We start from the raw sequence: 24,688 nt of genomic DNA, 5'->3' as shown, positions 1-24,688 counted from the left end.
CTTTCGGGAACGTTCGGTCTCGCAGCAACCTTCCTCTGCAAGGGAAATCCTGTCAGGGTACGGGCCGCCCGCAGCCCCGGTCCTCCCCGCCCCGCCGGCGCCCGGGCCTTTCCCTGTTACCGACTCCTGCTGCAGCCCGCGCCCTTTCTTCGCACAGCCCAGCCCCTCTCCGACAGCCGACTGCCCGGCCCCCCGCAGTCGGGCCGCGACCCCTTCCCGCCCCCCTCCCCCCGCCCGCCCCGGTCTCTTTTTCTTTTTTCCTCCCCCGAGCTCAGCCGCCTCCGCTAAGAGCGCGCCCCGAGCCGGTCTCGGAGGCCGTCCTGCCCGGGGCTCCCTGCGTTCGCGGGGACATGCGGCTTTGAGGAGGGAGCCTCACGCCAGCCTCAAGCGTCTTCTGTGGAGCGGCGGACATGGGCCCTCCGCGGCCGGGGGGAGCTCCCCTCGCCCCTCTCCTCCCAGCCCTCGTCCCAGTGAGATCGGCGGGCGCGGACCGTGCCCAGGATCTATCGGGATCGGACCCGTCTAGCTTAGAGTGGGGCAGGTGATGGTCCTTCCCTTGCTGAGGTGCCGGCCTCGCCTCTTGCAGCTGCCTGGAGTTTCTTCTCGTTGAGACAAGAGTTGTAGCTGAGGGAGCACAAGGGCAGAACAGCGTGCTCCGAGCCACAGGAGAGGGACAGAAGGGACTGCCAGGAAGATCTTCATCCCTGCAGCACTGCTGCTAGAGTTAGAGAGAAACCTGCTGCCTCTCCTCTCTCTCTCTTTTGATCTGGAGAGGAGAGGTGAGTTGTTGTCTTTCCCTCTTGTCGTACTGTAGCAGTGGAGAAAATAGGCTAGCTTGCCAGCTGCAGAACTTGTTCAGGATGGCTTCAAGCCCCAGCTGACTACTTGGTTTATTTTGAGAGTCAGCCCTGTGAAAAGGCCCACTGATGGAGAAAGAGATTAGCACCGTGTTAACTGCGCGGTTCTCTCTCCTTTGCTGCAGTGCCCACTTTCACCGCTGTCTCCTGCTCTGCCTGCTCCTGCTTTCAGCATGGTAAAGAAGAATACTATCCCCGATGGGTAAGTATCCCTCACACTAAGCAAGAGGCAGGAGCGGGCACAGTCCTGCCCACAGAGAAGGGGCGCTGACTGCCCCAGGCGCTTTCTTGCCACAAGCATCTTCACCACCTACAGCCAGGTAAGGTAGGTATCTTCTCCAAGACAGGAACAATCCAGCCCTTCATCCCCCAGGTGAGTATAATGCTCCAGCCTGTCTGTGAACACTTCTTCATCAGCCAAACACAGTCCCTTCTTCCTAACCTTCTTACGCCCAGGTGTATACTTACTGGGGAAATAGGAGAGTAGTCCATCCTTCTGACTACCCAGATGTTTGCTACTAGGAGTTGGGAAAGAGCTGATAAGATGGGAGCAGGTGGTTGCATGCATGTGATCAAGGAATATTTTCATGGCTTCAGGTCCAGAAACATCCTGTGGTTGTTTTTCACAAGAGGACAACAAAAAGGTTTTATCAGCAAAAATAATAATTAAAAAAACCCAAATGTACTCTACAGGCTTTCTTATGACTTGATTGGGAGTGCATATAGTGACCACAGAATGATCTCATTTAAAACAGATACAGTTCTATTCTCCAGCTCTACTGAAGAAAAAAAAAAAAAAGGGAAATCCAAGTTTAAAAGTTTAGCCCATGAGTTAGCTGACATCAGTACAAGCTTCTTGGATTGGAGGGTGTGCTTAGATATAAAGGCACACTGTACTGGGACAATAACTTGCAGTTTATACATTATTTGAGGAAAGGGTCATCCTTTATCCTGAAACCATTATCCTGGTTTCAGGGGAAGTGTTAAATACGTTTATGAAGAAAATTCTTAGGAAGAGTAATAAAATACAAAAAGCATGATTTCTTGCAAAATACGTTGGCCTAAAAGCAATAAATAGAAACAAAAGGTGAACAAAATTTAAAAAATAACTTCAAGAAACTTCAAAGTTTTTCAATAGCTGACAAACTCAGGGATTAAAATTAGAATAAAATTTAAGAAAATCTAATTAAGCATGTCTTTCTCTGAAAGTTTCTATGAAATTTCAGTTAAAAGTTGGACAAAATTGAGCTAAAGTGGGTTAGGTTTGCAAGCAGTAATGCAGAAAGCCTGAAAGAATAACTGTCCTTATTTTCTCCATACTTGAGAATTATTGCTAAAACTGAATTGGATGCTCATTTCTCCCTTCTTTTCCCCCCTTGCATTTGAACTGGAGCATCTTTCAGGCTACCTGCATTTCTTCTCTTAAGTATGGAAGAAGCAGTGGACTGTACTTTCGGCTTCTGTGATTGGAAGCTTATAACGGTGTGTCTTTCAAGGAGAGAAACATCTACTGTGGAGTAATTAGTTATAAAGTTAGTGTTACCACCTGACAAAGCTCACGATACTGAAGTGCTTTGAGCTTCTGCAGATACTTACTTTTTGGTACTATTAACAAATCAGACTAGACATCCACAGTTACTGAGTTTTTGGCAGTAAAGGAGTTTAAGGAATTGTCAGACTCCCAATCTCATGCAGCAGTATATTGATGTCATCCTTGTGCTAGCACAGCATGTTGTAGTTCTTCACTGTGAATTATTTTAGTACACCAGGAAAAAAAACAAACAGTGAACCCTGGGAGAGGACTTAAGGAAATCTAATTTTAGCCTAGGGGATCCTGCACGTGCAATTTACTTGCCCCAGAAATAGTTGTTAGCAGAAGTGAGATTGTGGTAGACTATAGCATAAGGAGCAGTCCAGACGGTAGCGTACTATGGAAGTACAACCTCAATCATATCACAGTATTGTAATAGCAATAAATCTAACAGTAACTGGTTTGTTTTTAATGATAATGCAAGAGAAACACTGTAGTAGATAAACAAAAGAAGTCACACTACATACAGACATTTTTTAAGATTGTCTTTCTGTTACTGCCTCAATTCTTTATACAGTTCTTAACAGTTTTAATCCAAATTCCATTATGCTAATTAAAGCAATAACTTGATAATAATAATAAATAATTAATAAACTGGAGGTTTCGGTTAAGTTATAAGTAGCTAGGAATAGTGCAACTAAACAAGAAATGCTGATTTTTTTTTTTAACTGGTCAGCTAATTACTATCGTCTTTTACAGTACCGTGTCTGCAGTGTAATTAAAGTTGCCTTTATATAAGGGTTGTGCTATAGCACTGCGCAGCTGTGCTAGATACCAGCACTTTGAGTGTACTCAGCACATAAAGTAATATTCAAGTGGTATTAATTGCCAGTGTTGCCGCTGGATCTGCACTGCCAGTCTTGTACCTTGTTCCTCTTGGCCCACTCTTGTTCTTGTGTCTGTTGCTCAGCCCTATCCCTGAATGTTTGATCTGATGCTATTTGCACAGTCTTTGCTCCAGCAGTGAGAGGAGGAGGTGGGCTGGAAGTAAGACTTCCTGTATTTCTTCATAGCGAAAATCATTTCTCCCTTTTTCCAGTAATGTCTTGGAGCAGAGCTAAGGTGTGCAGTGTCCATTGCAGTCTTAATCCTAGAAAGTAGTGCTGGAGAAGTAATTTTGTAACAAAGTGAGATGTCAGTATGAGAGCGGGATTCAAGTGACCCCTTGCAATGCAGTTTCCACCATGTAGTCAAGTTCTGCTTCTTCAGTGTCTGAAACGCTATTGTCCTTCAGTAGTTGTATACTGTACTATTTTAGTGGAGAACCAGCCAGTAAAAGGAGTTCAAGTCACATAACAATCATAAAATTTTATGATGTTTTTACAGATATACATGTTTGTGCATCAGCATCCAAAATCCTACTGTGGGTATAATTTCATAAACTCAGGTTCAGTTCTGAAAAGCATCTGCAGAAATGTCACCTTCTTGCATGTTTCCATTAAATGGTATAAAAAACTACCAGGAGTGGGATCCTTTTATTGTAAGGACAAACCCAAATTATTTCTGCCTATGCACCATAAACATACTTGTTTAACTTGTTTCTGTGCAGACTTAAAAGTGTCAGCATTTAGACATTAGCATTTAGACAGGAATGTTGAAGTCTATGGCATAACTGATTGTGCATGTTCCAGGGTGGATGGGAGAGAAGGGTTACCATAAAGTGAGAGTTTATTTGTAAAGTAAAAGTGCTTCATACCATCAGGAATAGAACGTTTGCATTTAAAAATGTGGGATGGAGAGAAATTACTTCTTATAATACCTGAGTAATGATAACATTGCTATAGGACTTGAAGGCCTGTATTTTCTGTTACAATACACCACCACAAGTGCAAAGCTATGCAGTTACTTGTTGACATCTTAAGGAAGCTCTTCTCCCATGCTGTACCTCCACACTATTTTTTTACAAACTATGACAGGTGATTAAGAGCTTTATCACCTCCGTTCCGCTTTGGACCTGTTCAGTATGTGTTCTGCCTTGACAGTGTGTCAAGGTCTTTGTAGGGCTATCTTTTCTTCAGCAGAACAGTATTGAATCTGGTGTCCATGGAGGTATGGAAGCCACTTGGGAAATAAAGCTGTGTCTATATCATGCAGTACCAGTAGCCAAAAAAAAGGAGGAGAGTTTCCAAGTAGTATTTTCTAAATGATCTTGCTACAGCTGACAGTATTTCAGAGTTGAGCTTCTCTATGGTTACAATAATTATCCTTTTTTGAGTGTTCTGGAATTCACTTTCCCAGGTAAGTTCTAAACTTGTAACTGCTTCATAATCATAGATGTTCATGAGCGGCTCCAGAATTGTAGAAACACTTGAATTGTTAAGCATAGCTTCAGATATTGCTCTGTGAACTTACTTCTCCACCCACTGTAGCTTTTGAGTAATGTATACCTATTTACACTGGTTTACTAACACTAATTTTTAACTATTCAATGAAAATCATTCTGAATTGATGCCTTGAGTTCAGTACTAGTTTCTCTTACTCTGGAATACTGGAACACGTTATTGCTGAACTGAATGTTACACATGGAAATGTAAGATAAGAGAGCTTACTTCCTTTTATACTTAAGGTTTTTTTCCTGTCAGAAAAATACCATAATTACTCTGTAGAGGTATTACAGTATAGAGATTTTATTCTGTTTGTTTTTAGCATATGCTAGTGTAAACATCAGTTTCATAGGTGATCTAAAGTGGCTTTAAGCTTAAGAAAAGACCAACACATTTGAACTGTTTTGCCATAAAGAACTAACTTGTAGGGTATCTGTTGACAGTTTGCTGTGCTCTATATTTTTATATAACTCTGTCACTGAGATCTGACAAACTAAAGACATGAAACTTTCAAATTATTTCCAATTCAGCGTTTCCATCGTATTGTACCTATGAATCATTTAGTAGCTTTCATGTCGAGCTTGCCATTACAAATGTACATAATATCTTTATATGAAATATATTTTTTCTCCTTTAAAAAAATCACAGAAAAAAAATAGTAAGGTATCAGTCTGTTTAAATGATTGGGTATGAATTACATACAGCTGCATATTTTATCTGCTTCAGTTAAAACTTTTTGTAGAGCCAGGTGTGGAACACAGTTTTGTCATATTTTAGTTTAACATTTCTGTTAAGGGATATAGTAGCTATAATTTCCAGTACAATTTTCTAAGTTTTAGAATTGATTCATAGTAAGATTTACTTTAACAACTACAAATTATGCTCATATCAGATGAATCAAGTTTTCTTAACTAGATTTCAAAATTGTGTTGAATAATTACATATATTACTGATATTTACAATCTGTGCTGTGTTTTGCAGTTCATTGAAATGTAGCTTTGTATGTTTAAAAACTTAAACAACTTTGCTTTCACATTTATTTTTCATTTTTTAATAGCAAGATTTATGCAAAATATAGCTATTGTAATGTTCTTTGCTTGGATTATTATCTTGGTATGCAACATACCTTTGAGCTTAACTAAAGAGGCTTCAGGATGAATACTAAGTTTTTTTCTCAGTCAAATTTACTGTAAGCTTGTCTTTATCATGGTCATTTCTATAATGCCTTCTGTTACGCCGTTTGAAGCTGGAGGCTGCTATGCAGGCCCTGTTGATGATCCTCAGTTGATTAATCTTGGACCTGTTTGGTTTTTAAAAGTGTTTTTCTAAGTTTGTTGTTGTTAGGTTTTTTTCTTTTGTCCTCGAACAGAGGCCATTTCACTGCTTGCTACTGTTACAAAGCATATTGCTGCTAGATTCTTGGGTTAATCTAGATCACGTATCTTGTAAACTTTTACTAGGATGCATGAAGCTAGTTTCTTTTCTGTTGTTTTACTGAATATCTCTGAAATTTTTAAATTAAAGACAATAAAACATGCTTGCTTTTTGTTTAAATTAAAATGGATAAGCAGGGTAATAGATTTTCATGTAAACTACCTTTAAAACCTCTAACAGATTAGCTGACTAGAGCCTGTAGTATCAATAATAATTGTATTTATGTATTTAACTGGAAGCCATTCAAGCATCACAGAAATTTCAGAGGGAAAGGAGAACGATATTTTTAGTTTGATTTTAACGCTTTTTCTCAACCAAGAAGCAATTCTTTTGTTTAGAACGGCAAGCAAAATTCTGCCTCTGTTTTAAGATAATTGATGGTAGATGGGGAATGATGAAGACAAAACATGATAGGGCTAAATAGTTAAATAATTGGTTAATTTATATGTTTTGTTGACTTTCAGGTCTTGATCTGCATGTAGTCCATGGATTGTTTACTTGTTTGAAAACTTAGAAAAATAAAGCTGTAATTGAAAATGTATCATGTGTGCACAATATGTCACTTTTTATTTAAGTGCTGTTCTCTCTTAAGTACTGAATTTCAATCTGCTGTTTTTAATTTGAGATAATTTTTAGTTCTGCTGCAGTATGCTGAAATTTCCTTTTTAAATATAATTTTAAAGATAACATGGAACACATACCCTTGATATTTTCTGATGAAGAGTGCCTTCTGCTCATTTTCTACCATAAAGCTGTCAGCAGCTTTTGCGTTTCTTGCTGATTTTGCAGATTTTTTTCTGGGAGGATTTAAACGGCTTTAAAAACAGGAGAATAAAACCCCAAGTTTATTAAGGTCTGAAAACAAGCTGTGTAATCTTGGTGCATTGTTCTGTCAATCCCTTAATCTGAAAAGAAGTTCAGAATTTTTAGAAAGTCGTTGTTACATTGCTAATTAAAGAAAATAAGATTTTTAAGCCTTTTTTTGATCATTTCTTATTGGCTCATAATCACTAGTAGTTATGATAATCATGGTAGATTTCCACTCATAATTTTCCAAGAGAAAGCAGGTTAAAAAAGATCTGAATTTCTAATTTATGGCATCTTTTAAATTGTCTTACTACATAAGGTAATGGTCTTTTGTGGTTGGGATTTTTTTTATTTCTGCCTTCCCTCAAAATGTTTATAAATATGTATATGTGAATATGGCTGGCTATCAGATTAAATCCTACTTTTGTAAAGCATTTTGTACATTTTATTGGTAGAGGTAACACCAAAGAGCAATTGAATTAGGTTGAAGAAAAAATACTGTATTCTTGTGTGGTTTATTTGTGTGACAGCATTTGCAGCACTAGTTTCTATATCTCTAGGTACAGCCCATTTTCTGATCCAATTTGGAAGTTTAAGAGCAAAAGCAGGAAGAGTATTTCCTTGTTTTAAATAAAGACGTGTAATTTCCAGAGTTATTAAAATTAGCAAGAGGCAGGAGCTGGTATGAAACCTGATTTTGTCATTAATTTTAACAGTAAATTTTAACAGTAGTTCAGATTAAATATACATCTAATTATGGTTCACAGCATTTAGTACCTTTCTAAGATGAAGTGAATGAGAGAAAATTGAACTATGCAGAGGGCAGATTTCACAGTTTTTCTGTAGATTTTGTTTCTTTTTTTTTTAACTGAGCACTTCTTGCAACTAAGATACTTCATTATGTTGCGGTTTTTGTTAGCTTCGTTAATATTTTCAGTCCGTTTACACTGTTCATGATCTTAATTGATTCATATACAATTAATCTATCTTAAACTAGGATAAATGGAACATAGTCTCAGATTTTTGTTTTCCTATTTTACAAATAGTGTACAACTACCAGACTCCAAAGTTTACAAGCTTGAAAATTCACTTGGGAAGACTTCTCAAGTTAGAACACTTTTCTTCCAGGATACACAATATGTAATTTTTTGAGCAATGCTTTTCAAACGACAGTGATTGAGAACGTGCTTTTTTTCCCCCTGTATGCAGCTATCCTGAGCTAAGAGTATATATGAAGTAGGAGACTGTTTTTGTTCCCTCATTGCAATTATGAGGTATAAAGTTCCTGCAATAATTTAGAATTTAGTAAAAGGCTTTACTGCAAACACCTCTCAGCGATTTAATGTCTAGCTTGCCCTTATACCTTCTCACCTTGTGTCTGTCTTCTACGTGACAGCTGTTTGCAACAGCCTGCCTAATGATGAGTTATTATTACTCTTTTGTTATTTCATTTGTTATCCATTAAACTAAGCATCTGTATGTCTACATTGTAAGCCTCAATCTGTTCTTTAGCTCATGATGAAGACAAAAAAGATAAGTTAGTGATAAAGGGATTGATGTAGTAGATTGTTATATGATTTGTTAGTATCAAGTATGCTTCCAGTCACCATGCTATAAGTGTTTCTTTTGTTGCTTGCAAGCATCTATGAATGGTAATGTTATTACTTATATACTACAACAATCATAATTATGGATATTTCATTGAGAGTTTTGCCAGCCAACATGTAGTTTTTGTTATGGTCTCATATGGGAATTGTGAACAAAGCAAAACACTCAGTGGTCAGAATATTTTAAAATAGAGTATTCAGTTTATTTCATAAATTATGTGGTTTTATGGAAATCAGAAAGGAATCTAGAAGCTGTTGGATGCTCCCTTTAAAGGGAGAGATTAATTTAAACATTAATTCAAAAAATCATAAGTGAATGGGCACCGATGTTAAAGAATCTTATGAAATGTTGTGTATTTTAATAGTTGAGGTACAAGCTGAAAATGCAAAAAGGCCATGTAGATTTTAAGTCATCCAGCTGCATCTTCTGAGGTCAGAGAGATAATCTGTCCTCACATGAGGAGAAGAAATAAAAGTCCTAAATTTAGTAAGTTACCTCTTTGAAGGTAAAACTGATCTGCTGACTAATTTGTTTTCCTCTTCAGATAAAGCTTTACATGCTTTTTAAAAAAAACTGAAATCTCTGAAATGTGATACATCAAGAGCTTTTTCAGTACGATGTAGAATTTGTGAATACCAGTTCTTTGTGGTTTTAGAATTTCTATTATTTTGAGTGTTAGAACAAATCTTCATATTAGTAGGTTATTTTGCTAAGTTTTGGTGTGATGGAATATTCTCTGTATTTTTCAAAGTACCAAGAGAAAGCGCAGTCAAGAATGTTGCTTTGAAAAAGCAGCATATTATGAAGTAAACACATTTGCAAAATCTAGAAGCTTTGTATTTTTAATAAAGGTAAACTTTGCATTTCATTGTTAATTAAATGATTGATGCGAGCATATGACAAGTTTTAAAAAAAGTGTTTGATTCGGCCATGTTGAAAAATTTCCACCAACGATGATATAAGAATTTTTTTTTACTGTTGAACCTTACCCATCTGCTTTGCTTTATATTGGTGCTGCTTGTTTGTAAATGCTGTCCTACCATGTTGAGGAGTGAAATTTTTTGGAAGTTGAAGAAGAAGGAAGGAAAAAGACTGTTTTCAAATGTCCTGACCATACCTTGAAACCACTTCATGGAATAATTGCAGATTTGGGGACATAATTCTACTGTATGATAAAGAGCAATTGTGCACGTTTTCTCTAAGAAGTATTTTCTTTGTGATAGTGCTCTACAGAGAATAAAGATTCGTTTTATTATGGCTCCTGACTTTAGATTTGCAAACAATAAAAATGTTTTTATTTAAGCTGTGTAGCATGCTAAATAAGCTTCTGCCCTGATCAGTGCTGTAGCAATATTCTGTTGATATTCTTCCAGCATCTTTTAGGCAACTCCCTGTTTCTTTTATCCCAAAATAATGCTAATCTATTAATTTTATTCAAATATATAATAATAAATTTTTATAGTTATTCTGAAAAGATCTTAGTTTCTTGGTGAAACAGGCAGGTTGCTAACAGAAGATGGATTTTTAAAATGATTTTACTTACATATCAGGATTTAGTTCGTAATTTTTTCAAACTCGTGCACATCAGTTATTATTTCTTGCTTATGTGGTTAAGGAATTTTAGGAACTACTGGGTCCTGCTGTTTGGAAATCTAAATCTTAATATATTATGCTAGTAGCTGCATGGCTTATCATAGAAAAAAGATAACTGTGATATCTTTCTCCTTGGAGAAGTTTGAAATAACTTATATTCGAACTGTGTGAAATATGGCACCAGATTTGCTTGATATTTGTAAGATACTTCACGTAATTTGAAATAACTGTTATTATAATTTTAGAGGAGCATAATTTTTATGTGCTTTGTTTTACCACAGTTTTAATCCTAAGAGGAATATTTATTTTTTTTTACATGAAGCTGTGGGTGTCTTCTGTTGAATCATGTAGTTTGAAAATATTTAAAAATAAATATTTGTTTCATTACAGATGGCGGAGTTTGACACCAGTTGGACAGCCTATACCAGGAACTAGATTTATTGCATTCAAAGTACCTTTAAAAGGGGTATGTATAAAAAGTAACTACAAATTAGCTCTATTAGATACAGTGCAAAAGTAATGAAGAATAGCATGAATATTCATGCAAACTTCAAAAAAGTTTTATGAAAAAATAATTTATTCAGATTTAGCCCTTCCAGTCATCTACTAGTGGCTTTTTTATATAATATTCTGTATTTTTTTCCTCTTTCTTTTAAAATTTATATTTGGTGTTACTCTTTTCATTTGTCTTTTAAAAATCATAAAATCTCTGACCAATCAGCACAATTCATTTGATTGCTATTAAGTGGCCTAAATTCATTATCTTATTTAATATCTTTTCATGACTGTTGCAAGAAAATCATATGGAAGGGATTATGACATGAATAACAATCTAGGCAATATAAGCCAAAATATAATTTTACAGAAATCAAGCACTCATTAAAGGGTACCAGCCACTGCAATACTTCTAAAATTATTGATTCAGATTGCCAATTTCATAAGCAAAAAGCTTTAGTGATCTGGAAGAATGCAGTATATTTAAAAAATAAGTCTTCATAGATTTCTTTTATTAATGTGTTAGCACGTCCTTTAGATTCTTACTAACGTGGAGTGCCATCTTAATCTGTTAAATACACTGTGTCAGATCTTTTAATTTTTTGTGACAATACAAAATGTGGAGGCTTTTTTTTAGACTTCAGTTCTTTGGTGGATTGAGGCATAGGGTAAATTAGGGCAAACAGGGCAAATTTGCCCTTCTGTATAAATTAACACAAGTGCTGTATAAATTAACTCTTACAAGTCCTTGCTTCAGATACAGAGGAAATAAAAGTTTCTAAGCTCTTTTAAAGTTTAGTGGCTAGACGTGACCTTAGCAGTTAAGAGTAAATATTCTGTCTAAGCTGTAGTCTACAGATTGCACTCTAGTACTCACATATAAAAAATCTGGTTCTTTGGGTATATTAGTCCACGTTACATGTTCAGCCACCATTCAGTTCACTTTTATCAGTGATGAATGAAGTGGAATGCTTGCAGGGTTTGCTTCCTGCAGCTGCTTTTACAGCTTTAGTATGATGGTTTGGTTCCTTTGACACCAAGGATCTCATACGTGACATTGGTCATGTTCTCCGTGGTACTGATGGATAGTACAATAGCCGTGTGTCTTTCTACCAAAGACGGCCAGTGGAGAGATCTAGCAGTGAATATAAAATTCAGTAGATTTATAATTAGCTTATTTGCCATTGGGGTATTTGAGAGAGGATTTTTTGCATCATCTGCTCCTGTAATTCTATTTGATCCAGCACCAGTTTTTTGCATAGCTGCACTATTCTAGGCAGGATTTGTTCAGTGTGTATGTTTCCAGTTCCCTGTCACTCCAGATTTCAGAGGAGGATACTTCATTTCTAACTTTACTCTTCCCCTGTAGCTCCTGTGATAGTCTGGAAGGAGCTCCACCAGAGATCATAAAAAGGGCAGACATTCCCAGAGAATGTTTATAGCAATATATCACAAGTAGGCACTCCGGTGTGTTGCTCACTTTGAGTCCTACTGATCTCACTGGGGCATAGATCCCTGTTCTGTGAAGCTGTCTTTGAAGTTGGCCAGATACAAAGTCTGGTACCCAAGAAGGCAAAATCTGTAACATTTCTGTCCCTTCAGTTTGTTCAGTCTCAGCTATGCAAGGTATAGAAATGACAAGTCTGCCAGAGACTGTGCTTGCAGCTCATGGAGTTTGTGGCAGAATACACACAAAATGCGTAACTAGCTAAACCGTGATGTCTTTGCAAAGAAGGTGGAGGTCAGTAAATCTGCCTGGAAACGCTGAAGACCTGATTGGTCATAGTCTTGTCAGAAGTCCTGTTATTAAATTGGTGGAACAGACCTCTTAAATATGCAGCATTTTTCTTCTTTACTACCTATTAGGAAATTGATGATTGGTGATTTCACCCAAAGGGAGAAAGCATATTTTCAGTATTTCAAGATTCAAGGGTTATTGTTTTAGCAGAAGATGTGCTGCTAGTAAAGGCTTTAAGGTCATGGATTTACTTGGAATGATTTTCTGTCCTTCCTTTCACATCATCATTGTAATGCTAGCAGGAACATTGTAGTATAGTAAGGACTGGGCAAGTTCTTTCCCATGCCCTAGAAGGATTTTAGAATTGATACAGATTTCTCACATTTTCAGAGCCCAATTAAACACCTAAACTACTGAATACTCAGCAGGAGTTTTTCAGAAAATTCCAAATAGTCATTAAAAACATAGTTTTTCATAACACGTTTAACTGTTTACTCAATCAAGCAATATGTTTCAAGGTATCTTATTTTTGTAAATTGTATTCCACCTCAGTTTGTGGGACTTCACACAGTAAAAGAAAAAATTCTTTAGTGTTCTACCATAGACCTTTTGCACATTCGTTGTTGGCACCTCAAAGTAAGTTCAGTGTCAGGTTTTACTAAAAGTCACTGCTGAATAGCGGTGAGATAACTGACTCTTGTTCATTTTGTTTGAACCTCAGCAACCTCCACTGTGTTTTCAGCAGTGCACCAGTATCTGAAATACATAGGACTGAATACTTCTATATGCTTTCTACCCTACTCTTTTTAGCTTGAGCTTCCTAATCATATACCAGCTTTGATAGGACTGTGCTGCTGTTTATTCTTTAATTTGGTTTCCTGTCTCTGTTTCCAGACTCGAGATAAGTGCTTGCTAGCATCTTAAATTATAATCTGTACAGTCAAAAGAAGGAATGGTTAGTTACCCTATAGCATCTGTGGTTCTAAGAGGTATGTGGTCTGTGGCTGCCTTCCTTTCCATTAGTTCTGAGTCCAGTCTGCTTGAATTTCTTGTTGACAAAGGAACTGAGAGGTGGTTGAGGCTGCTGCATCTTTTGCCACTGTCTTTTTTGGTTGTGGCTGAGCCTGTGTCAAAAGGCTCTCACAATGGACAAGCGCACTATTCAGAGAAAATCCAGCCTTGCGTATATGAGGCATTTTCATACCTAGAGTGAAGAACACATTTCAAAAAACACAGCTACAATAGGGTGAGTAAACATTTTTCCCACTGTTTCTGTCAAATTAAATTAATTATTCATTACCCACCAACAAGCAGCTTGCTTAGTCACAGTATTTTAGTCTTATTTAATATTTCCCAGTGCTAAGTGACATGCAAATACACTCTGCCAAGAGATGAAGCAGGGATAAAAATGTCTGCACGACATTTGTGGGGAGAAAGTTAAAACGTTTAGGAGAAATGAACTCTTGTATCACAACTTCTAATGTTTTATGTGAAATCTGCTGTTAATTTTGTGTTATTGTGCAGGATGAAGTATGTTTGGGGGAAAGGGGATTGTGGTGTTTTACTTTTTGCTGATGTTTTGTTACTTAAAAATCAGTATAAATGTGCTGCATTTTGCAGGATTTTTGTATCTATCAAATTAGTGCTTATTTTAATAATGTTTGTTAACATTGTACAAGTGGAAATTCTCACACATTTCTTGCATTTTCATCTGAATAGGAATACACAACAAATTCTTGCTTTCTTTTTATTTGGTTCCTTTTCATTTTTTTATCCATGTGATACATGGATATGGTTCCGATACTGTAAACATTCCCTTTTGAATACTGATGTTTCCTAGTCCTAATTAAAACAGCTGAATATTACAAATATCGTGTTATGAGAACTTAAAAAGAAAATCTTTCTTTTTCATTTTCATTGTAGGCAATTAACCAGAGACTTACCCCAACCCAGAAATTTACACCAAAAGACTTAATTGCTGCAATGAAAGCCCTAAATGTGGAGCTTGGATTAATTATTGATTTAACTTATACCACACGATACTATGAAGTTAAGGTAATATAAGCATAATAACAAAATAAATTAGTTACTGCAATCTTTGTTTTAAAGTATTTATGCATTTGCTTACCTTGAATTGGAATAGACAAGTGAGCCATCTAGACTTATTTTGTGTCTCCAGTAGTCTGTATCCATTACTCTGACTTACCATGATACAAATGAGCCACAAATGCAACTAGCTGGGAGGAGTTATTTCCTCTGTGGTAAAGCATTTAGCTTCTATTGAAGACACAAAATAAGTAATAATCACTAATAATTGTAAAATGGGTTAGAATGGAATTACAAGAATCTGGTCTCTTTAGTTAACGTGCTACCTTATTAGCAGGGATAAACAAGTCTTCTGTAGAAACTGTTCTTTGTTTGAGATCAGGTCTTTAAAATGGAAATGTAAATGGTAGTTTCTGAGAGTGTCTCTCTATAGAATTGTGTCAAGACAGTTTTCAGTTTCTACTCAGGATTTGAACTACTGCTTTACATTGGCATTATGTTAGATACTGTTTATGGTTTTACATTGATGCAAGACTTCGATAATTTTTACCTTTTTTTTTTTTTTTTTTCCTTCTTGTTGCAAGGATTTACCTAAAAGTGTGCAGTATAAGAAACTTTATACTGTTGGACTTGAAGTCCCCGATAATGCTACTATCCTACAGTTCAAAAAATGGGTCAGAAAATTCCTATGGGAAAATGCAGGAAATGGTAAGTATCAGCACCTTATGCTGTAAAAAACATGAAATTTTATTTCAGTGCTAACTGTATCATTTATTAATTTCAATAGATATTTAAGACACCAGGGATCTCAGACTTTCTATAGGACTTTCCACTTTACTATCATAATAAGATACATCATGTGAAGCACTACGTATCTTTTTCGCATTCAAAACATGTCTTTTTCAAGAATGACTAGTAACTTAAATGCCATTCCTAATAGTATTATATTTGTTATGTGTCAAAGCAACTGCAAGAAGGCTTTCATCTGTCTCACCCAAGTTGTCTACCATCAGCTTAGTGTTGTGGCTGTCAGCCCTTTATGGATGTTCTAAATAGCACAGGGTTTCTCTGATGGCACTAGGCACTGATACGTGTGAGCAACTTAAGTCCATTTAGTCTGACGTAGCATTTTTTTGATTTATGAGTTCATTATTGCCCTCATATCCTAGCAATTCTTAAAAATCATATTACAGACAGTGTCAATGTTGCCACAGTGTGGATCTGCTGCTGTTTTAGTGTTTATGCAATAGTACCGTTCTTGCTGAGATCATATAAGGCGCTTTTTGTGGAAATAAATTTGCATGTATTTTGCCACAGCCTGTTTGCAGCTTTTACCTTCTTGCTTTTTTTGCTAATAACTATTTGTAGGCAGATTTTAACTGTTTGTCTGTCCAATATTGGAGGACCATTCTTTCAAGCTTTTTCATGTGATTTGTTGTCGTTGCTTTGGCATTTTCTGTGAGAAAGTAGAGATATTAACTGCCCAAGTGCATACAGTTTTTCCTGTAGAGCATAACTGTGGTTTTGCTGTAGATGGTCAACTCGGTTTTGTGAAAGAGCTCTGACCTAAATCTCAGGTATGAGAACCTGAATTAGAAGTGCTGGGAAAATTAAGAGGTATAAGAAGAAGCTTTTGTCCTTGCTCAGGAAATTAGTGTGTAAGTTCTTCCTTTGCTCTTTTTTGGCTTAAGGAAATTACTTGGAAATTATTAGTTTTCTTCTGGCCTTGATGTAGTGATTTTTCATGTGACAAAGAATAGTCTGTATTTCAATCTAACTATTTCTGATTCTCAGAATTGAGAGAATCAATTCCTAATTTGCTACTAGATGAAGACCTGCAGTTCCAGCTAGTAAGACCATTTTGGCAGGTTTTATGTAACTTCGGAGTTGGGAGAACTTTCATTTTTATATTAACTAACTTGCAGCTTGCCCTCTGTTTTAGATTATCCGTAAAATTTCTCAGGATTGTTCTTATATACAATTTTTGAGAAGTTGGGTTTTTTAGTGTCTGAATTGTTAGGACACCAACTTATAATAAACCTATGTGGCAATGTGACTGTCTTGTTCTGTGGCAAACAGTTACATTTTATCTGATTCAAAAATTTATCAAAGTTCCATTTCAAAGACTGTCTGTCAGTACTTTGTCTCTGCCACAACTTTGTTCTTCTGATGATTAAAGTTTTTCATCTAAAACTCTCCATCAGTCAATATACATTTATTCTTATGCCAAATTTGTCCTTAAGTATTGTTGTTATCTATGCCCGTTATTATATTCAGTATCTCAGATTTGGTTTTACAGACTAAATAAGACAAGCTTCCTAGGTTCCTTCTTATAAACTTTTTTTGTGACCATCATAGTAGCCCTTTCTATGCATATTTCAATTTTTTTTTCATTAAATATGGGTAATTAGAATTGTATGGAATAGTCTGGATGAGGTTTTATCAGTGCCTTGCATGACGACATTAGTGTTTCCTTACTTCTGTTGGAAATACCTCGTTTGAAACACCCTAATAATAGTAAGTTATTCTGCTTTTTAGCTGTTAGCTGATTAGTATAACCTTTCCAAAAAAGACAAGATTCTTTAGAGATTACTGGTTCCCATTAGAGTACTTCTTTTCTCCATGCATGAACCTAAATTCCTCATCTCTATGGTTCATCCCGGTAATGATCCAAATTTTTAGACCAGTTAAATGAATTCTTCCAGTAATGTATTTCATACTCCTAGACACTAGGGGTATTATGTTTACTTTCTCCTTTTTGTAAGTTTTATGAGAATCTGTGAGTTAAGTTCTTCAATTTTACATTTCCTTGTTTAGATTTGCTTTCAAAGCCATACTTCATTCTTTTTCTCCTGTTGCTGCAGTTCTGGCTGAGGCCAACCGCTTTACTTGTCATCACTCCTCTTTCTTTTTTCCTACGTTCTGCAGAGTTAATCTCAGTCTTCACAGGTTTGGAAGTAGTGAGCTAACTGTTGCTAGAGATCCAGCATGAAGAAGACAAAATCTGGATGTGTCTGTTCTTTTACAGGCATGACAATATAATTTTGTAAATAGCAAGCATTATTTATCATTACTTTGCTAGAAAAGTATGGCTTTTTTTTTTTGTCTTGCACTAATTTTTTAGTAATTTCACTTTCTGAACTATTAAAGACTGTGTTTTCCTTTTTGATAGGGAAACTCATTGGCGTTCACTGTACTAATGGAATTAATAGAACTGGCTACCTTATATGTAGGTAAGGGTTGTAGAAAACCAGAACTCATTGTTCACAACACATAGCGTCCTTATATTAATCTGTAATCCCTTTGGGACAATAATCTAATCATATTTTTCTTCAGATATCTTATAGATGTTGAAGGCTGGGATCCAGAGGCAGCAATCCAAGGTATTTATACAGTTTGAACTAAGGCACGTGTTGGGTTGTAATTCACAATTACTACAATTGTATTCACAAATACAATTCTGTTTTAGTATCTTTACAGTTATTTCATGTGCTGGCTTCCATAGAAGATTTTCTCTGACTGTTGATTCTATTCCAGGCAACGCTTGAGCTTTAGCAAATTGACAGCATAGTAGGGAGTATGTTTCAGCTGCTTAAAATCCTTTTTTCCCTTTTGCTTTGAAGGGTTTTCAGTCCTAGGTTTCTACCATTACTAGTTTCAGTTGTTTAAAAAAAATGCTGCAATATTGCCAGCTTGCTGAAGTATTTCATGTCAAGTTAGAATTGTTTCAAATTCAGCATCTCATGGTGAACAGGAACTTGTGTTTCACATTTTTGTGGCTCAGTTTGAGCACATTTCATTAGATTTCTATCTTTTTTCTTTAGCTTTTGGTGATGCTAGAGGTCATCGCATGGATGGTCTTGTGTATCTTACAGATCTCAGAACACAACCAATGAGAAGGTAAACAAAAGTTTTTAGTTGTATGGTTAAGATTTTCCAGTATGTCTACTGGTATTTTGCAAAGTTTGCTTCCAGTCATAAGCCAAAATTAACCCCCTCTTAAACCTTTAATATGCAACTACACATATATTGTAAGAGTTCTCATATGAATAATGTGAAGTGCAGCGTACTTCCTTTGTTAATCTTTTGAATTTATATGGTTCAAAAGATTTTTTTTAAATCTGACAACTGCTATTGAACATTGGTGCAGTTTTGTCATACTATGACAAGCGTGTTGAGTCTGTATTCTCTCAGTATAAGCTGAAAGGAACCACTGCAAAGGTTTCTTTATAAGCTCTATGGTCTACCTGCTGTTGTTGACAGGATAGAACCAGATACTTCGGAAAAAAAAAAAAAAAGTACAACAGTTTTAGGAATAAAAAAGTATGGGGAAGTGAAAGATCGTTCTCAACTCCTCTGTTCATAGTAGTTGTATCTCTGGTGTATAAGAATTTTATGCTTATCTTATTCACCTAAGAATAGCTAACCTTTACATCTTCCCAAGTTGTTTGTGCCAATGATACCTTGTAGCAGTAAACTGATTTTAAAATAATACCTGACTGATTTGCATATTTTTAGTTTAATTGAATGCCCTTTGTTTAACTGCTCTCATTGTTTTAGAGTCTGTGCATGATTAAGTTAGTCCTGTGTTAGATTTTTTTAAGAGGTATGGTGCTTGTCTCACATCTTTTAGGATGCTGTTCCAAGTTTATGAAGTTTAGGGATTTTCTTTGCTTTCCCTGCAGCCCTTCCCCAAATAAATTTTAAAAGATAAAAATTTGCTAAGTTACAAATGTCTGTAAATGTAACTTAACAGACAAAAATTTCTGTCATTCTAAACTGCAGAATTTTATGTTGTTTTTTTTCTCTCTCAGTGGTATGTTGTAAAAAAAGGAAGCTTATGTGAGATGTTTTTATTCTTCTTAGTAACCTTGGAATGGATGTATGGGATTCAGATGAAGATATTACTCCCCCACCACATGCAATGGAAGGACCTGTAGAGCGGTTCCCAAATGAAGATTTTCAGGGGTAATAGGCTGAAACATGGAATTAAAAGCCAAAATAAACACAGCGTAGGAAATTGTTTCTTACTGAAAATACTATAGATACCCTAATTTAAAAGACACGTTATGAATATACCCTACTCATGCAAAATATACTTACAGAATTTGATGAAACAGTGAAACGATAAGGGAAAGAAAGGGAATGTGTGCTATTAGAAGTCTGTAAGTAATTAGTTCACTTGGAAAAACTTAGAGTTTTACTTTGCCTGTCCTTCTTTATTCTACGGTAATCTGCAGTTATTTTTAATTAATTTGGAATCACTGTTTTTGCCTGTTTAATAAGCAGAGTTACAATTGAATGTTTGTCACAGCTTCTACTATGACATTGAAAGTTTTACAATCTTACTTACAGTTTGGATTCTTAGTAGCTTTGATACCTATATATTTACAGTGTCTTTCATATCAATTCTTAGTTAAAACTTGTTTTCATTAATGACTTGTAGCACTTACAAGTATGATGTTCTATTTAAGAAAAAAACTTCTTTACAGGTCTGGGAAAAGATTAAGAATTTATGATGACCACCCTCACAGTGATTTGCAAGGACAGTTACAGTTGAGAGATTTTGATTTCATTAATAAGGGACCTGGACAAAGACGAAGACCATTTCATGACCATCAGACTCAGGATGATTTAAGAGCACCAATGCAGATGAGAAATTGGGACTACAATAGGGGACCAGGACAGAGGCAAAGACCCTTTCCTGATCACCAGTTTTACGATGATTATCAGGAAGATGTGCAGCTGAAGGACCTAGACTTCAGTAACAAGGGACCTGGACAAAGGTTGAGACCTTTTCATGGACACCAGTTTCATGATGATTTACAGGCAGAGAGACAATCGAGGGACATTGAATTTAACAGAGGCCGTGGACAAAGGCAGAGATCTTTTCCCGACTGTCCATCTCACAGTGATTTGCAAGAAGACAGGCAGTCAAAGGATTACGATTTTGGTAGCAGGGGCCGTGGCCAGAGACGAAGACCGTTCCATGACCACCAATCTCATGATGAATTTCAGACTCAGATGCAGTTGAAAGAGTTAGAGTGTGTCAACAAAGGCCCTGGCCAAAGACACAGATCTTTCCATGACTATCAGTCACATGATGACTTACAGCCACAGATGCAATTGGGAGATTTTGAATTTGTTAACAGGGGCCGTGGGCAGAGGTCGAGACCTTTCAATGATCACCAGCCTCGCAATGACTTACAAACAGAGGTGCAACTAAAAGATTATGATAATAAAGGTCCTGGACAAAGACGTAGACCTTTTCATGACCATCAGCCTTATGATGACTTACAGGAACAGACTCAGTTAAAAGATTTTGATTATGTTAATAAAGGGCATGGACAAAGGCCAAGACCTTTTCGTGATCACCCAGGTCACGATGACTTGCCACGTGAATGGTGTTCAGACAGGTAAAGCATCCTGGAGCTGTAAAGCCAGAATTAGAGAATAAAAGTGTAAACCTCAGTACTTTTAAATTAAATGTCAAATTAATTAATTTTTAAAAATAAATTAATTTTAAATCAGTTAATCATCCTTTTAAATTCATATATAAATGATCATTTAATTAACTCTTTATTTTGACTTATGGAAGGGTTTGATTGTAAGCTGGAGTGTTGCAGCTTTGAAAGTCAATGTTTCCTAAATTAGCAGGTTGTGCTTCTTTAAATTAAAGTTTATGTGTTTCCTTTACCTTTTTAGAGTCAGCTTGAAACAAAACTCTTTGTCCCACTTTGTTCTGTATAGAAACTTAAATTTAAAAAACAGTCCTCAAGACAGAAGCTGATATGAAATTTTATTTATGCCCTCAGCCAAACAGAGGTAAACAGTAATGCTACAAGGAAGTTTGACTTGCATTTGTTTATTCCATGAGTTAATAATTTGTTAGAGATCCCTTTGCTTCTGAATTTGCGTCATATTCTCCCAAATACATACATCACTTATTAGTAAACCTATTGGATTCTGACATAATATTTCAAAATATTTTTAATATTTCAGAATGTATTTCAGATACTTGTTGGGCTAGTAAAGTTCAATTTAATCACTTCATTGTACAGCTGAAACAGAGGATATTATATCATTACAATGAAGCATACCATTCTGAGGTGTTAATACAATTGACGTAGTTTTTATTAAACTTTAAAGTAAATTTTGATTAAAAGTAAAAAGATTTTTATCTCATTTGATAAATGCATATTTTTCAAAAGCTTACACCCATTTGTACTTTTCTTAACATGCAATTCTTTTGGTTATTTGCAGAAGTCAATCTTTTTCTTCCCATGAAAACGTACCAGAACCTCATTTCTCCTCATCTCCTTCACTTCACGGAGATTACGGGTCTGATAGTGATGACTTTAACAGAAGTTATAGGTAAATATCAAATTTCATACGTTGTTTTCTGACTTACCTTTATACTGTTACTCCTCCAGTTTCCCAGCTAAACAAAAAAACAACAAAGAAAACCATTAACTGCACAGTATAAAAATTGATGATAATATTTTTGCTTAAATGCAGTTTAAACCATTGAATCTGAACACTGAGCAAATAATGTGACTAATTTGTGGTCCATCTATATGGAGTTTGAGTGTGATTATGAAATGGTTTGAGAATCCCTGACATAAGTCATTGACATGACAAGCACAGTTCAAGCTAACATACTACAAAATATGAAAAGCTATGGTCAGTAAGCAAAAAGGCAAAACACAGGTGCTATATTTAACTCTTAATTGCTGTCTACAACAAACTAATGAGTTTTACTGTGAGGGATGGTCAGACACTGAAACAGGTTGCCCAGAGCAGCTGTGAAATGCCCATCCTTTGAGATACTCGGAACTCAGCTGGACATGGCCATGCAGAAACTCATCTCATTAGACCTACTTTGAGCAGCTGGCCCTAGGTACTTGTAGAGATCCTTTCCAGTCTAAATTTGTCTATGGTGCAGTGAGGGAGAAGATTTTAAAATTACAAAGATTGTTCTGAATTGGCTTTGTACACCACTTATTTTACAAAGGAAGTAACGTACTTGCGAGTATATTGTATATGCATTTTTAGATCATTCCATATGTGTTTTGTAGGACAGTGATTCTTCTATTGCAGAAGAATTAATAATTAAAATATTTGGAGATATAAATCCAAACTATATTATTGCCTGTTGAAATTGTGTATTAGAGAGCTACTACTACATGTTATTCACAAAAATGAAAACATGGGCTTAGGAACAAAAATGGCCCCTAGGTAAAGAAACCCTCAGTAAACAGGGAATTTTAATTAGAAACAGCACTGGAAACAAAACATCTTCTAGTAGAATTACTTACTATAAAGAGCTGTAATTTTAATCGCTAGAATTGGAAAATTAATATAAACAAGTTTGCAACATCCAGTAGAGAGGATTTTAATTTTAGGGGGTAAAAACAAGAATGAGGATCTGAATTGTTCTTTCAAGGTTACACAAGTTTAATTTCTAATGCTGGCCACCAACAATGAATCAACTGTTTAATTTCTAAGAATTTCACTGGTCTTATTTGTTCTTCTTACAGTAATCGACCAAATTGTCCAGAAGACAATAGGAGAATGCATCCCTCAGATGAATTTAATAGAGGAAAAAACAGATTTGCACCATATTCTTCACGAACAATGCATCCATCTTCATCTGTACACCAAGAAGATAGTTCAATAGACTATGAAAGAAAACCTTTTCAAGGTGAAACTACCAGAGAGGTGGAACAAAGTAAAAGATTACCAGTGGTAACAGTTGATTACAATTATGGTCTGCCATTAGATTATGGACCTGAAAAGGAAGAGAGAACACATTATGATTTACCTCCAAGAGACCGCTACAACTGGAACTGAATAAAAAGGACAATGTTTGCTCAGCTTAGACTTACTTTTACCCATTTTACTTTGTGTGTGGACCAGGTTTGGTTTGGTGTTTTGTTTTGTTTTTTAACAAATTAGGAAAATGCAAATTTCAGTAGTAGAGAACTAGTCTCTATTGTAAGATTAGCTTCTACTGATGTTTGGTTCTTTAAATTTATTACGATGTATTTGTTAAGTGTAGTTGGAGACAAGGTCTCAATACACATGGAATTAAAGTAGTCCTTCCTTTTAGTGAAATTGGAACCCTGTACCTTAAAACAAACAACTTTCTGAGTGATTGTAGTTGTCTTTTGTTTTACATTTCTTTAAAATGTATGTAATTTTCAGATGCAAAAGTCATAATAAAATACTGCACTATCAGGTAGATTAGCATTGAGATTATAGAAAAAATACTATGAAATGAATGAAGCAAAGTTATGTCCACTTCATCCTTTAATTTGAAAATAGCAGCTTGAATTATTGATAACAATCTCTGCAGCATTGCAGTTTAATTCCAGATTTTCTGTACCATCAACTGAACTCACCTAGTTGCACTCTTCTTCATGGCAGAATTTTTCCCAGATTGCAGAGAACATGGAAGCAAATGGAGTTTGAATACTCTAAATGTCAAACTTGCTTTTCAGTAATCTGAATATCCCATCCTGATTGTATTTTTTTTTCCTGATCCCATAGATTATATATGTTTCAGAATAGCCCAGTGCAAGTAAATTTCACAATTTTCTCAGCAACACATCCAAATGAATTAGCTCGTGTATTGCCAGCTTACCTGTCTCAAATGGCCAAGATCACTGATGCCTGTATAGTTACACTTCCTTGTTTGTCAGTCATATTTGTCTTAATCTCCAGTTCTATTTTCTACTAGTTTCTTTTTACGGCACAGCAGAGTAATGTAATCAGAATAGAAGAATAAACTCTTCAGGTAAGTTACTTTTAAAAGTCATGTATTGGACAGTCTCCTCTGAACTGCCACTTCAGTGGGTCTTAAGAAGGTAGCGCAACATATGGTAACTAAATTCATGCCAGCAGCTGCACAGTAGCACCAACAGCTTCTACTGTGGATAAACAAATCTTAGTTCATAGGATGGAAACCAGTATTAATGTAATACTTGGGTAAATTTAAAAAATTTACATTTTTCACTATTATTTCATTTTCATGAATTAATATTTTTAAAGGCATCATAGTGAATAAGGCTATAGCTAGACCATGATATTAAAATAGACAACTAAAATGAATGCTAGATACTTAAGTCATGCAGTTAAGAAACTGCCTCAAAAGTGGCATAGCTGTAAAGCATAAAGCAAGAGGGTGTAGGCA

The 24,688-nt window shown here is 35.8% G+C and overlaps 1 protein-coding gene across 10 annotated transcripts; it reads left to right on the top strand.

Annotated features, from left to right (window-relative positions):
• LOC104013826 (uncharacterized) lies at positions 1–23,735 on the top strand. 10 transcript variants are annotated; one of them, XM_087763957.1, is made up of 13 exons: positions 12–57; positions 587–779; positions 983–1,059; positions 10,605–10,680; positions 14,371–14,502; positions 15,078–15,201; positions 17,666–17,726; positions 17,830–17,876; positions 18,318–18,393; positions 19,360–19,461; positions 19,986–20,909; positions 21,757–21,867; positions 23,034–23,735. In XM_087763957.1, the coding sequence occupies exons 3-13, from the start codon at positions 1,031–1,033 to the stop codon at positions 23,344–23,346; spliced, it is 1,995 nt and encodes a 664-aa protein (XP_087620083.1). In that variant the 5' UTR covers positions 12–57; positions 587–779; positions 983–1,030; the 3' UTR covers positions 23,347–23,735. The 10 variants fall into 10 exon arrangements, with proteins under 10 accessions (XP_087620082.1, XP_087620084.1, XP_087620085.1 ...); XM_087763956.1 differs by lacking the exon at positions 587–779 and having other exon boundaries at positions 1–57; XM_087763958.1 differs by lacking the exon at positions 983–1,059 and adding an exon at positions 13,509–13,693 and having other exon boundaries at positions 11–779.
• The last annotated feature ends 953 nt before the right edge of the window (positions 23,736–24,688 follow it).

Source organism: Nipponia nippon, unplaced genomic scaffold (genome assembly GCF_047370975.1).
Source record: "Nipponia nippon isolate SJK-2023a ecotype South Korea unplaced genomic scaffold, ASM4737097v1 scaffold_3, whole genome shotgun sequence".
Taxonomy (NCBI): Eukaryota; Metazoa; Chordata; class Aves; order Pelecaniformes; family Threskiornithidae; genus Nipponia; species Nipponia nippon.
Note: the sequence above shows the minus strand (reverse complement) of the source record. Positions and strands in the feature narration are given on the sequence as shown.

Bases quoted from the DNA above. Each gene is read 5' to 3' on its own strand.
- LOC104013826 (XM_087763956.1), top strand. From the start codon at position 1,031: ATGGTAAAGAAGAATACTATCCCCGATGG. The intron at 15,202-17,665 runs GTAAGTATCAGC...CCTTTTTGATAG, and splicing joins ATGGGAAAATGCAGGAAATG to GGAAACTCATTGGCGTTCAC. The intron at 20,910-21,756 runs GTAAAGCATCCT...GGTTATTTGCAG, and splicing joins CGTGAATGGTGTTCAGACAG to AAGTCAATCTTTTTCTTCCC.